The 14,378-nt window shown below is 36.8% G+C and overlaps 1 protein-coding gene across 4 annotated transcripts in view; it reads left to right on the top strand.

Annotated features, from left to right (window-relative positions):
* Positions 1–11,699, top strand: part of LOC114483920 (zinc finger protein 354B) — a 36,199-nt gene extending 24,500 nt beyond the window's left edge. For all 4 annotated transcript variants that reach the window (XM_028498298.2, XM_028498292.2, XM_028498289.2 and 1 more), the window contains one exon: positions 3,619–11,699. In XM_028498298.2, the coding sequence (XP_028354099.1) occupies positions 3,619–5,201 (1,583 nt within the window). In that variant the 3' untranslated portion in view covers positions 5,202–11,699. The remainder of the gene's footprint in view (positions 1–3,618) is intronic.
* Positions 11,700–14,378: the final 2,679 nt, after the last annotated feature.

Raw genomic sequence — 14,378 nt, 5'->3', positions numbered from 1 at the left:
GATGTTTTTCCATTTACCTATGTCTTTACTTTCTGCAGTGTTTGTAGTTTTCAGTGTACAAATCTTTTACCTTCTTTGAGTTAATTCCTAAGTATTTTATTCTTTTTGATGATATCGTAAATGAAATCCTTTTCTGTATTTCTGTTTTGGCTTGTTCATTGTTAGAGGATAAAAACACAACTGTTTTTGTGCTGATTTTTTATCCTGCTACTTTGCTGAATTTGTATATTAGTTCTAACAGTTTTTTTGTGGAACCTTTACATTTTCTACATGTAAGATCATCTGTTGTCATCTGTTGCAAACTATTATATATTGAATGGATAAACAAGATCCTACTGTATAGCACAGGGAACTATATTCAATATCCTGTTATAAACCATAAATAATGGAAAAGAATACGAAAAGAATGTATGTATGTGTAACTCAAGTCACTTTGCCGTACAGCAGAAATTAACCCAACATTGTAAATCAACTATACTTCAATAAAATAAATTTTTAAAAAAATAAAATAAATTTTTAAAAAAGATCATGTCATCTGTGACTGAGATCATTTTACTTTTTGCTTTCCAATTTAGATATATTTTATTTATTTTTATTGTCTGATTGCTCTGGCTAGAAATTCCAATACTATGTTGGGTTGAAGTGGCAAAAGTGGGCATCCTTATCTTGTTCCTGATCTCAGAGGAAAAGATTATAGTCTTTAACCATTGAGTATGATGTTAACTATGGGTTCTTTAAGTATGGTCTTTATTGTGTTGGGGTATTTTCCTTCCAGTCCCAGTTTATTGAGTGTTTTGGGGTTTTTTTAATCATGAAAAGGTGTTGCATTTTGAGTTTTGTCAGGTGCTTTTTTCTACATCACTTGAGATGATCATGTGATTTTGTGTCTTCTTTCTTTTAATGTGATGTGTTGCTTTAATTGGTTTTCATATGTTGAACCATTCTTGCATTCCAAAGATAAATTTCATGGCGTATGATCGTTCTAATATTCTGAATTCTCTTTGCCTAGTACTCTATTGAGGATTTTAAAATCAATATTCATAAGGAATATTGGTCTTTAGTTTTCTATTCTTATAGGGCTTTTGTCTGGCTTTATTATCAGGGCAATGCTGGCCTCATAGAATAAGTTAGGACATATTGCCTCCTCTTTAGTTTTTTGGAAGCGTTTCAGAAGGGGTGGTGTTAGTTCATCTTTAATATTTGATAGACAGTAAAACTATCTGGTACAGAGCATTTTTACTATTGGGAGGCTTTGATTACTGGTTCAATTGTTTTACTAGTTATATGTCTGTTCAGATTTTCTACTTCTTCATAATTCAGTTTGGGTAAGTTTTGTGTTTCTAGGAATTTGTCCATATCATCTAGGCTATACAATTTTTTGTCATACAGTTATCCATGGTTTTTCCTTTAATCCTTTTTATTTCTTTTGACTCCGTGGTAATGTTGCCAACTTGCATTTCTGATTTTAGTACTTTGTGTCTTCTCTCTTTTATTTTTAGTCAGTCTCACTAAAGGTTTGTCAATTTTGTAGATCTTTTCAAATAACTGATGTTGCATTTGTTGATTTTTTTCTCTACTGTTTTTCTATTTTCTGTTTTATGTATCTAGGCTCTTGTCTTTATTATTGCTTCCTTCTGCTAGCTTTGGGTTTAGTTTGTTCTTTTTCTAGTTCCTTAAGTTGTAAAGTTATGTTGTTAATTACAGCAGGATTTAAAATATCTTTATATATATATATTTTTTAATCCTTATATTTTTATAACATTGAAGTGTTTTATCCAAGAATAGGAGAGGTTTTTCAGGTAACTTTAATATCATTCAAGACTGTTCTAGGGACTTCCCTGGCAGTCCAGTGGTTAAGACTTCACCTTCCAATGCAGGGGGTGCGGTTTTGATCCCTGGTCAGGGAGCTAAGATCCCACATGCCTTGGGGCCAAAAAACCAAAACATAAAACAGAAGCAATATTGTAACAAACTCAATAATTAAGACTTTAAAAATGGTTCACAACAACAATTAAAAAAACTTAAAAAAAAATTTTTTTAAAGACTGTTTTGGGCTTCCCTGGTGGCGCAGTGGTTGGGGGCCCGCCTGCCGATGCAGGGGACACGGGTTCGTGCCCCGGTCCGGGAAGATCACACATGCCGTGGAGCCTGCGCGTCCGGAGCCTGTTCTCCGCAACAGGAGAGGCCACGACAGTGAGAGGCCCACATGATGCAAAAAAAAAAAAAAAAAAAGACTTTTTTTTTTTTTGCGGTACATAGGCCTCTCACTGTCGTGGCCTCTCCCGTTGCAGAGCACAGGCTCCGGACGCGCAGGCTCCACGGCATGTGTGATCTTCCCGGACCGGGGCACGAACCCGTGTCCCCTGCATCAGCAGGCGGGCCCCCAACCACTGCGCCACCAGGGAAGCCCTTGCAGAGCACAGGCTCCGGACGCACAGGCTTAGTGGCCATGGCTCATGGGCCCAGCCGCTCCGCATCATGTGGGATCCGCCCGGACCGGGGCACAAACCCGTGTCCCCTGCATCGGCAGGCGGACTCTCAACCACTGTGCCGGCAGGGAAGCCCTAAAGACTGTTTTAAATTTTTTCTCATATAAGTTTTTCATATTTCTTGTGAATTCATTTCCCTAAATCTTTGTATAAATGAAGATTATTGATTTTAGTATGTTAATTTTATATCCTGGTATGTCACTAATCAAGGTTTATCATTGATTCTCTGAGGTTTAATTTCAGCTATAGAATTATATCATCAGCAAATAGAGATAATTTTATTTCCTCTTTACTCATCCTTATGCCTCTAATTGATTTTGCTTGTGTACTTGTATTGGTTGATACATCAAGTACAGTGTTGAATAGAAGTGAAAGTAATGGGCATCCTTGCCTTGTTCTTGATCATAGTGGAAATGTCTCTAGAGTTGCTTCATTAAATAAGATACTGGCTTTAGGACTAAAGTATATGTATTTATCTTGTTGAGGAAGCATCCCTCAATTCCTGTTTTCTTGAATATTTTTATTATCAATGGTGCAGAATTTTTTAAGGCTTTCTCATTATCTCTAGATACACTCATAATTTTTTCCCTTAGGTACATATTATAATATACTGTGGTTAAGTGGTATAATAAGGGGAATAGATTGTTGGAGCTGAGAGTCAGGAAAGGGTGCAAAGAGGAGCTTAACACTGGAACTGAATCTGAAGGCTACAGAGAAGTTTGACAAGTAGGAAAAGTAGGGAAGACATTCAAGATTAGAAATAATTACAGAAATGAGAGTGATGTCATGGAGATAATGTATGAGTCTGTCATAGGCTTTGGATACTAGACTGCACTTCCCAATTCATACTCCTCCTCTGATGCCTTCTCTCTATTCTCCTGGTAATGTGTATACTCTCATCTTCTTTAAATGAGCATCTTTGTTTTATTCACCCTAGTACTCCAGCTCTCATCCATTATTATTTTATATGGTAACACTGTTACTTTCCTATTTTTTCCTCTTGCTAGTTTCTTTTAGCCAGAAAACAATGCCTTATTTAGATATCATTAATATTTAGTCCTTCTACACATTTAGTCTCAGCTAATCATGTGACTCATTGGCAATTTCTTTTTTTTTGGTTTTTTTTCAGGATGTAAGAGCAGTCCTAAAACCACAAAGTCAACTCAAACTCAAGACTCATCATTTTGGGGGCCAGTAAGGAAAAGACTCAAAAAAAATGAACCCTGGAACTTCATATCAGAAAAACCCTGTATATATGAAGACAGAATAAAGAAACAGAAGGATAAAAATGGAAGTTTACAAATAATTTCAGTCACCCATACAAAGATCCTCACTGTAGAAAGAAGCCATAAAAATAATGACTTTGGCCAGAATTTCAGCCTGAAATCAGTGTTTGTTAAGCAACAGAAGATTGCTAGAGAAAAAACACCCTCAAAATATGAAATGCAAAGAAATAGCTTCAGGCAGGATTCAAATTTACTTAACCAACCAAAAACCAAGACAGCAGAAAAACGCTATAAATGTAACACTTGTGAAAAAGCCTTCATTCACAATTCATCCCTTCGTAAACATCAGAAAAACCATACTGGAGAGAAATTATTTAAATGTAAAGAATGTTTGAAAGCCTTCAGCCAAAGTTCAGCTCTTATTCAACATCAAAGAACTCATACTGGAGAGAAACCCTATATATGTAAAGAATGTGGAAAAGCCTTCAGCCATAGTGCATCCCTTTGTAAACACCTAAGAACCCATACTGTGGAAAAATCCTATAGATGTAAAGAATGTGGTAAATCCTTCAGCAGAAGGTCTACCCTTTTTATACATCAAAAAATCCACGCTCGAGAAAATCCCCACAAATATAACCCAGGAAGGAAGGCATCCAGTTGTAGCACATCCCCTTCTGGATGTCAGAAAATTCATCTCAGAAAGAAGTCCTATTTATGTAATGAATGTGGCAACACCTTTAAGTCTAGTTCATCTCTTCGTTATCATCAGAGAATTCACACAGGAGAGAAACCTTTTAAATGTAGTGAATGTGGGAGAGCCTTCAGTCAGAGTGCATCTCTTATTCAACATGAAAGAATTCACACTGGAGAAAAGCCTTATAGATGTAATGAATGTGGAAAAGGTTTCACTTCTATTTCACGACTTAATAGACACCGAATAATTCATACTGGAGAGAAACTGTATAATTGTAATGAATGTGGTAAAGCCTTAAGTTCCCACTCGACACTCATTATTCATGAGCGAATTCATACTGGAGAGAAACCATGTAAGTGTAAAGTGTGTGGGAAAGCCTTCAGACAAAGTTCAGCTCTCATTCAACATCAGAGAATGCATACTGGAGAAAGACCCTATAAATGTAATGAGTGTGGGAAAACATTCAGGTGTAACTCATCCCTTAGTAATCACCAGAGAATTCATACAGGAGAGAAACCGTATCAATGTCTGGAATGTGGGATATCCTTTGGCCAAAGTGCAGCTCTTATTCAACATCAAAGAATTCATACAGGAGAAAAACCCTTTGCATGTAATACATGTGGGAAAACTTTTAGGCAGAGCTCATCACTTATTGCACATCAAAGAATTCATACTGGAGAGAAACCCTATGAATGTAATGCATGTGGGAAACTCTTCAGCCAGAGGTCGTCCCTTACTAACCATTATAAAATTCACATTGAAGAGAACTTCAAAGTGGATTTGCATGTGTGAAATCCTTAAACCAAAGCTCATTAGAATATAGTTGGCACTGCTTATCTCTGGGTTCCACATCCATTGATTCAAATAACTGCAAATTTTAAATATTCAGAAAAAAAATTCCAGAAAGTTCCAAAAAGCAAAATTTGAATTTGCCACACACCGGCAACTATTTTCTTAGCATTTGCATTGTATTAGGTATTACAAGTAATTTAGAGATGATTTAAAGTATATGAGAGGATGTGCATAGGTTATATGCAAATTCTACACCATTTTATATAAGGGACTTGATCATCCTCAGATTTTGGTATCTGTGGGGGGGTCCTGGAAACAGTCCCCCGTGGATACTGAGGGACAACTGTATACATACTTGAGAATGATTTAGTAAATGTAATGAATATGATAAAACTTCTATTTTAATTTAGTCCTCACAGTTATTAAAGTCTAAGGATAAACCTTGACTGTGTAATAAATACGTGGGACACTTTCATACCTGTGAGTCACTTTTTAAAATATCCTGAGACAAATCACAAAATATTGATTTTGGCCATTTGTAAGATAAAAGGTAAGGTTTTTCTCTTTATACAGCATTATACACTTTATGCAACATATAAACAGAAAAATCTGAGTGCAGGGGTGCTGGATTTCTCATTAGAAACCAACTGTATAAGCTAATAGCATATTTGTTACAACTAACATTTTAATAACAAAATCTTAAAATATATGCATTTATAGAGCCAAGGACCAAATAATAGATAAAAATAAACTGCAAACTACCTCAGTCTGGAACTTGCCTTTTCCTAAACTGTTGTCAGATTTTGTGTGTGGTTTTCATCAAAAGAGAGGCAAAACAAAAACCAAAAAACCCTCTGTTCTCTTCCTCCTTTATTTTTCTAGTTACTTCCAAACTACACCTGTTTCCCAAATTTTTTATGCAATTTCTAATTTTGTTTTCAGAATTTTTCTTTGTTGTATTGAAGTCATATTTATTCTACAACTGTACTTGCTATGTTCTATACAGCGTGCTAATTTAAGTAGGAAAAATATACTTTGATTAGGTAATCACTTTAAAGTTAAAGCTATTTTTTTTAGTTCGCTGCAGAAGAAATCCTAAGAACCTAGCACCTGTGGCAAAGTCTTAGAAAGGGATCAATGTCATGAAATAAAGGCATGTTTTCCCCACTTGAGGTTTTCTAGTTTTTAAAAATCTCAGACTCCAAAGGAAAATAAAAGAAGGGAAAGAATTCTAAACCTTTTAAAAACCAGTTTACTCAGTAAATGTTTGTTTAGCCCCTGAGCCAGGTATTATTCCAGGCACTGGAAATTGTTCAGGAGAAAAGAACAGGCCTTCAAGAAGTCATGAATTGAGGGGCAAAAGGAGGGGGTTGAAGAGGTAACAAAGTAAGTAAATTACCATGTGTTAGAATAGTTTTCACAGAGAAATAGATGATACAATGATACTATGTTACAGAACACAAATGCTGTAGAGATTTGTGCAGGATGCGGAAAGAAGGAATGGACCTAACAAAAGGAGCCCGAAAGGACCAGGGACAGTCATGCCTGAGCCCAGTTTTGGAAGAATAATGGGAATTCTCCAGAGAGTGAGATGAGTGCTTCAAGGGAGGGATCCACATAAGCAAAAGCAAAGGTGGGTGACAGCATGACACGTTTGTAGAACATCTGTTGAGTCGTGAGAATGACAGGTTGAAGCTTGAGAAGAAGGCAGAACTGAAGGTCTTACTGCCATCCTAAAGAACTTGAATTTGATTCTGAAATTTCTAGAACCAATGAAAGATTTTATATAAGGGAAATTGTTCTGGCAATAAGGTGTAGAGTCTGAATTTAGGAGGTTGAAGACAGCTGAGCAGACAAGCCTAGAAGACTAGAATTCAGAGTAACTAAAATACACAGTTGGTAGTCAAAACCACGGTATGTGAACTTGGCCAGCAGAGTGTACAGATTAGAATGAGAAGCAGGGATCATGGATAAACCCCACAAAAAACATCAGTAAATAAGGAGTTGGTGGAGGAAAAGGAATTTAACTAAGATGAAATGGAATGGTCCTAGAGAGAAAAGCTAGAAGAGTGATGTCACCGAGCCCAAAGGAGAACTGAATCTCCATAGTGTCGGGTGCCACAGATCACATAACAGAGTAAATTGGAATTGGTAGCTAGAATGTTGGAGACCTTGGCAGGAGCAATTTCTGTTAATTAGGGTGAACAGAAGCCACATTAGGTTAGAAGATGAGAACTAGTGGGCTATTTTACACTATGTTTCAAGAAGTTTAAATGAAGGGAAGAAAAGAGGGTTGCATTTAGAAGGGAGAAAATTAGCATTTCTGTGTTAATAATTGAGGCAGTGTATACACATGTTGAAGATGAACTAATGAAGAGATCATTGTGTGGAACATATTTTCTGAGAGATTATGAAAGAATTAGAGCATAGGTGGAAGAATTTACCTTAGGCTGGAGAGAAAGATAGCCTACAGAAAGATAGGAATGCAGATAAGTTTCTGTTTAATTTGGAGGTGCAGGAATTTCTATCTGCTGACCTTATTTTCTGTAAAGCCGGAGAAAGATTTCACTTTTTAAGATGTTGACTGTAGTAGCAATTTTTGGATCTTTGGGTGCTTAAAAATGTTAATGAGTTTCAGTCTGTGTTTTGGAGACTTTAGGAAGTCATGGCTCTGAGTTCACTCTATACTCCTGTTTCAGTAAGAAAGCGCCACTTTTATTAGTTCTATATGTTTGATATTTGTGTTATTTTTTGTGTGTTTTTTTTAAGAAAAGAATTTGCTGGTAAATTAAAGTTTAAAAAGTACTTAGGATAAGAAAGAATGCTTTAAAAGAGTGATAAGTCTGAACAGAGACTGGAAAGGATAATAGGAGTTCAACAAGTGTGTGGAGGTAAATGGAAAGACATTCGCATAGGGGAAAAGTTTGTGCAATGGAAAGGAAGCATAAGAGGACATGATGTCCTCAGTGTACTCTTGTAAGTAGTATTTTTTAAACTTCATTTTCCAATTATTTGTTACTAGTACATAGAAATACAATTGATTTTTATATATTGACCTTATAGCCAATAACCTTGCTAAATTGACTTTTTCTAATAGCTTATTTGTAGATTCTTTGGAATTTTCTGCAAACACAATGATCATCTGTAAATAGTGACCATTTTATTTTTCTCTTCTAGTTGTAATACATTTAAAAATTTCTTCTTACATTATAGTACTATATACAAGCTAGTACAATGTTGAATATGAATGACAGCATTCATTTTTCACCATTTAATGATGTTACCTTTAATTTTTCTGTGGATATCTGTTATCAGAATAGAAACATACACCTGTATTCCCAGTGTGCTGTGAGTTTTTATCATAAATGGGAGTAGTATTTTGTCATATTTATTTTCTGCATTTAGTGAAATAATCATAATTGTTCTCTTCACACTTTTAATAGGTAATTATATGGACTGAATTTTTATGCTAACCGATGTTGCGTTCCTGAAATAAATTCTACCTGGTCATGATACGTCATCATCTACGTTGTATGTGTTTATAAGATCAGGTTTCTTCCTTAATAAGTAGAAGCTTGATGAAGTGACCAAGATGTGTTTAAGAACTCAGAGCAAATTTTTTATCCAAATCTGAAGGATGGATGGAATCATAATACCTAGAGAGAGGAAGGGGATGGCAAGGACAAGAGTACCACAGGAGCAAAAGGCTCAGAAGGAGAGTGTATGTAGCATCTGTAGAGACCAGTAGGTAAACAAGCCTTGCTGATGTGGAGGATTCCTGATAGGATAAAAGAAAAAAATAATATTGGAAATGAAAGCTAGAGTTAGGTTTTTAGAAACTTTAAATGCTATCTGAGAGTACAGGAGTTTGGATATGATCCTTAGATATTAAATCAGAGTATATTTCTGAGGAGCAAATGGCCAATTTGAAACCTGTTTTAGGAAGACTGATGGGGCAGAAAGTTCAAAGTTTCTGGCTTGAGAAACTGGCTGAAGGATGGATTCTTGAGAATAGGAGTTTGGGACAGTCTGTGAGAAATGTTTAGTGAGAAGATAAAAAAACAAAAACAGAGGCTAGCTCTGCTCTTGGTGCCTGACAGTTGTCCTGCACAAATTGACATACCACAGATGCTAAAATTGTTCAAGCTGACAGTGTTACTTTCTTTTTAATTAAGGTGCAGTTATGCTTTCAAAATGAGAACATATAATTTCAGTTAGTATTGTAAGTCAGTAAGCTTCAGGTTATAAAAACAGTTGCTTAAGGAATACAACTTTCAAGAACAATTTTTAAAGTTTTGTTTTCTTTGAGAGAGAGAACTTTCAATGAGAGCATTGGACAAAAAGTCAAGAGATCTGTCTTTTCCTGCCCCCATTCTGGTTCAAGTTACATAGTCCCTGGCCTTTTCAACCCTAGAAATTCCACTTTGTTTTTTCATATACTGCTTTACGGTTCCTAATGGTATAGATTAACTCAAATTTTTTAATGTTCATCTTATGTATTTTGGGGGTAGAAACATCATTAGTTAGTAACAATATTAGCATATATTGTTAGATAAAATAATCCAGTTATAACAAACTAAAATTTTCAATCTAAAAATCAAATTGTTCTAGGAAGATGGAGTAGGCAGATATATACTTTTTGCTATTTTCCCACTAAGTACATTTAAAACCCCTGTATATTATATTTTAAACAATCATAAGAAGATTCTGAAAAATGGAGAAAAGCATATAGGCCAGCTAGGAACCTCAGGACCAGTGATACGGTAGTTCTTTTTGCCTCATATATCCCAAATGTAGAGCTGAAGAAGCAGGAACCCAGAAACAGCAAGAGACATAGACACAAAAAAATTTACAAAACCCCAACAAAGCCTACTTTCATTAGCCAAAGGACCAGGAAAGGGGTGCCCTAGCAAGACAGAAAACTCTTAGGTAATAACCACTCTACTCCAGCCAAACAACACGGAGAAAACTGGTCCCATCACTACACACATCAGCAAAGGCTGAGTGGAGAGCCTAGACTTCCACCCTTATAAGACTGTAAAGAGGGGCCATAAAACTTTGCTGGTGGTGCCAGAAAAGGCCAAAAGCTAGGACATTCATTCATGCCCAGTGGTAATAACCTCTCTTCCCAGCAATAATAGTGGACACTACATGGGGAACTGGGACACCCCCCTCCCTTCCACTCAGTAGTGAGAGTGTCGCATCCTCTCCCTGCTGGGGTGGTATCAGAGGGGGCCTAGTGTAGGGACAGAATTTTTACCACTGCCCAACAGTGATGAGGCCATACTCCCACCCCATAGTGCCATTGGAGGCCAAGTAGGGAGCAAACAAGGCACTCTTTATCTGTCTCAGCCAGAGTGATATCAGTGAAGACTTAGTGAGGAGCTAGAAATCCCACCCTCCTCAAGGAATAAAAAGGAGACCCTTAACTCCTTGGGTGTCTAGGGAGGCCAAGTGGGAAAGCTGAACTTCTACCCCACATGGCCATTATGAGGTGGAACTTCATAATGCCATCTTTGCTGTAGCAGTATCAAAGCAGTCAGCTGAAGCAAAAGATTCAAATAAGATCCAGAGTTTCATAACATAATTTGCAAATTATCCAGAATTCAACAAAAGACTTTCATCATACCAAGAACCAGGAAGATCACTTGAATGAAAAAGACAATTAGTAAACATCAACAATTAGGTGACAGAGATGTTAGAATAATCTAACAGATTTTTATAGCAGCCATCATAAAAATACTTCGATGAGGGCTTCCCTGGTGGCGCAGTGGTTGCGCGTCCGCCTGCTGATGCAGGGGAACCGGGTTCGCGCCCCAGTCTGGGAGGATCCCACATGCCGCGGAGTGGCTGGGCCCGTGGGCCATGGCCGCTGGGCCTGCGCGTCCGGAGCCTGTGCTCCGCAACGGGAGAGGCCACGACAGAGGGAGGCCCGCATACCACAAAAAAAAAAAAAAATACTTCGATGAGCAATTTCAAAAATGTTTGAAACAAAAAATAGAGCTTTATCAAAGAAATTTAAGTCTCAGCAAAGAAGTAGAAAAGATAAAAAAGAAACAAATGGAAATTTTAGAACTGAAAACATGCAGTAACAGAAATTTTAAAAATTCACTGTATGGGCTCAAGAACAGAACTGAGTGGATAGAGAATATATATGAACTTAAAGCTAGTCTCCTGAGTCCTGTTTAAAAATATTGGTTCCTGGGACTTCCCTGGTGGTGCAGTAGTTAAGAATCTGCCTGCCAATGCAGGGGACACGGGTTCGAGCCTTGGTCCGGGAAGATCCCACATACCGCGGAGCAACTAATCCTGTGTGCCACAACTACTGAGCCTGCACTCTAGAGCCCACAAGCCACAACTACTAAAGCCCATGTGCCTAGATCCCGTGCTCTGCAACAAGGGAAGCCACCACAGTGAGAAGCCCATGTACCACAACAAAGAGTAGCCCCTGCTCGCCACAACTAGAGAAAGCCCACGCACAGCAACGAAGACCCAACACATCCAAAAATAATAAATAAATAAAAATACATAAATTTATTTTTAAAAATCCTTTGTTCATTTAAAAAGATTATATCAGAAAATGAAGACATTATTTATTAATGAATTAATTTACTTATTCAATTTATTTTACCATCAAAAAGAACAAAAAGAGTCCATTCTTTGCCTATTCTTAATTGGATTATTTGTCTTATTATTGAGTTGTGAGTTCTCTGTATGTTCCAGATACTAGTTCCGTGTCAGATATATGATTTACAATTATTTTTTCCTATTGTGTGAGTTAACTTTTCATTTTTTGATGGTATACTTTGAAACACAAACATTTATCTCAAAGTACTTTCTAATATCTCTTTTGAATTGTTCTTTGACCCATTGATTTTTTTAGGAGTGTGTAGTTTAATATCCACATATTTGTGAGTTTTCCATATTCTTGTTATTGATTTTTTCATTCTGTTGTGGTTGGATAACATACATTGTATTACTTCAATACTTTTAATTTATTGAGGGTTTTCTTTTTGTTTTTGTTTCTTTTTATCTAGTACGTGATCTATCCTTGAGAATTTTTCATGTGCCCTTGAGATTATATAATCTGTTGTTGGGGGAATTGTTTTACCAATATCTGTTAGGTCTAATTTGTTTATAGTGTTGTTCAAGTCTTCTCTTTCCCTGTTTATATTCTGCCTGGTTGTTCTGTTGTTGAAATGGGATATTAAAGTCTCCAAGTATTAATGTTTAACTATTAGTTCTTCCTTCACTTCTGTCAGTTTTTGGTTCTTGTTTTTGGTGCTCTGTTTTTTTTGTTGGTTTGTTTTTTAATGTCTTTATTGGGCTATAATTACTTTACAATGTTGTGTTAGTTTCTGCTGTACAACACACAAAGCAAATCAGCTATATGTATACATATATCTCCATATCCCCTCCCTCTTGAGCGTCCCTCCCACCCTCCCTATCCCACCCCTCTAGGTCATCACAAAGCATCGAGCTGATCTCCCTGTGCTATGCAACAACTTCCCACTAGCCATCCATTTAACATTTGGTAGTGTATGTATGTTAATGCTACTCTCTCACTTCGTCCCAGCTTCCCCTTCCCTCCTGTGTCCTCAGGTCCATTCTCTATGTCTGCATCTTTATTCCTTCCCTGCCACTAGGTTCATAAGTACACTTTTTTAGATTCCATATATGTGTGTTAGCATCTGGTATTTGTTTTTCTCTTTCCGACTTACTTCACTCTGTGTGACAGTCTCTAGGTCCATCTACCTCATTACAAGTAATTCAATTTCATTCCTTTTTATGGCTGAGTAATATTCCATTGTATGTATGTGCCACATCTTCTTTATCCATTCATCTGTCGATGGACATTTATTTAGTTTCCTTCCATGTCCTAGCTATTGTAAATAGTGCTGCAATGAACATTGTGATACATGTATCTTTTTGAGTTATGGTTTTCTCAAGGTATTTGTCAAGTAGTGGGATTGCTGGGTCATATGGTAGTTCTATTTTTAGTTTTTTAAGGAACCTCCATACTGTTCTCCATAGTGGCTGCAGACCGGGGCATGAACCCATGTCCCCTGCATCAGCAGGTGGACTCTCAACCACTGTGCCACCAGGGAAGCCCTGTTTGTAGATTTTTTGATGATGGCCACTCTGACTGGTGTGAGGTGATACCTCATTGTGGCTTCGATTTGCATTTCTCTAATGATTAGTGATTTTGAGCATCTTTTCATGTGTTTGTTGGGAATCTGTATGTCTTCTTGGGAGAAATGTCTGTTTAGGTCTTCTGTTGATTTTTGGACTGGGTTGTTTGTGTTTTTTATATTGAGCTGCATGAGCTCCTTATATATTTTGGAGATTAATCCTTTGTCAGTTGCTTCATTTGCAAATTTTTTCTCCCATTTCTGAGGTTTGCCTTTTCGTCTTCTTTATGGTTTCCTTTGCTGTGCAAAAGCTTTTAAGTTTCATAAGGTCCCATTTGTTTATTTTTGATTTTACTTCCATTACTGTAGGAGGTGGGTCAAAAAAGATCTTGCTGTGATTGATGTCATATAGTGTTGTGCCTATGTTTTCCTCTAAGAATTTTGTAGTGTCTAGCCTTATATTTAGGTCTTTAATCCATTTTTTAGTTTATTTTTGTGTATGGTGTTAGGAACTATTCTAATTTCATTCTTTTACATGTAGCTATCCAGTTTTCCCAGCACCACGTATTGAAGAGGCTGTCTTTTCTCCATTGTATATTCTTGCTTCCTTTGTGAAAGATAAGGTGACCATATGTGCGTGGGTTTATCTCTGGGTTTTCTAAGCTGTTCCATTGATCTATATTTGTTTTTGTGCCAGTACCATACTGTCTTGATTACTGTAGCTTTGTAGTATAGTCTGAAGTCAGGGAGCCTGATTCCTCCAGCTCCGTTTTACTTTCTCAAGATTGCTTTGGCTATTCGGGGTCTTTTGTGTTTCCATACAAATTGTAAAATTCTTTGTTCTAGTTCTTTGGTTCTAATTCTGTGATAAATGCCATTGGTAATTTGATAGGGATTGCACTGAATCTGTAGATTGCTTTGGGTAGCATAGTCGTTTTCACAATGTTGATTATTCCAATCCAAGAACATGGTATATCTTTCCATCTATTTGTATCATCTTTAATTTCTTTCATCAGCCTCTTATAGTTTTCTGCATACAGGTCTT

This window comes from Physeter macrocephalus, chromosome 2 (assembly GCF_002837175.3).
Source record: "Physeter macrocephalus isolate SW-GA chromosome 2, ASM283717v5, whole genome shotgun sequence".
NCBI classification, from domain to species: Eukaryota; Metazoa; Chordata; class Mammalia; order Artiodactyla; family Physeteridae; genus Physeter; species Physeter macrocephalus.
This window is presented reverse-complemented; position numbering and strand designations above follow the sequence as displayed.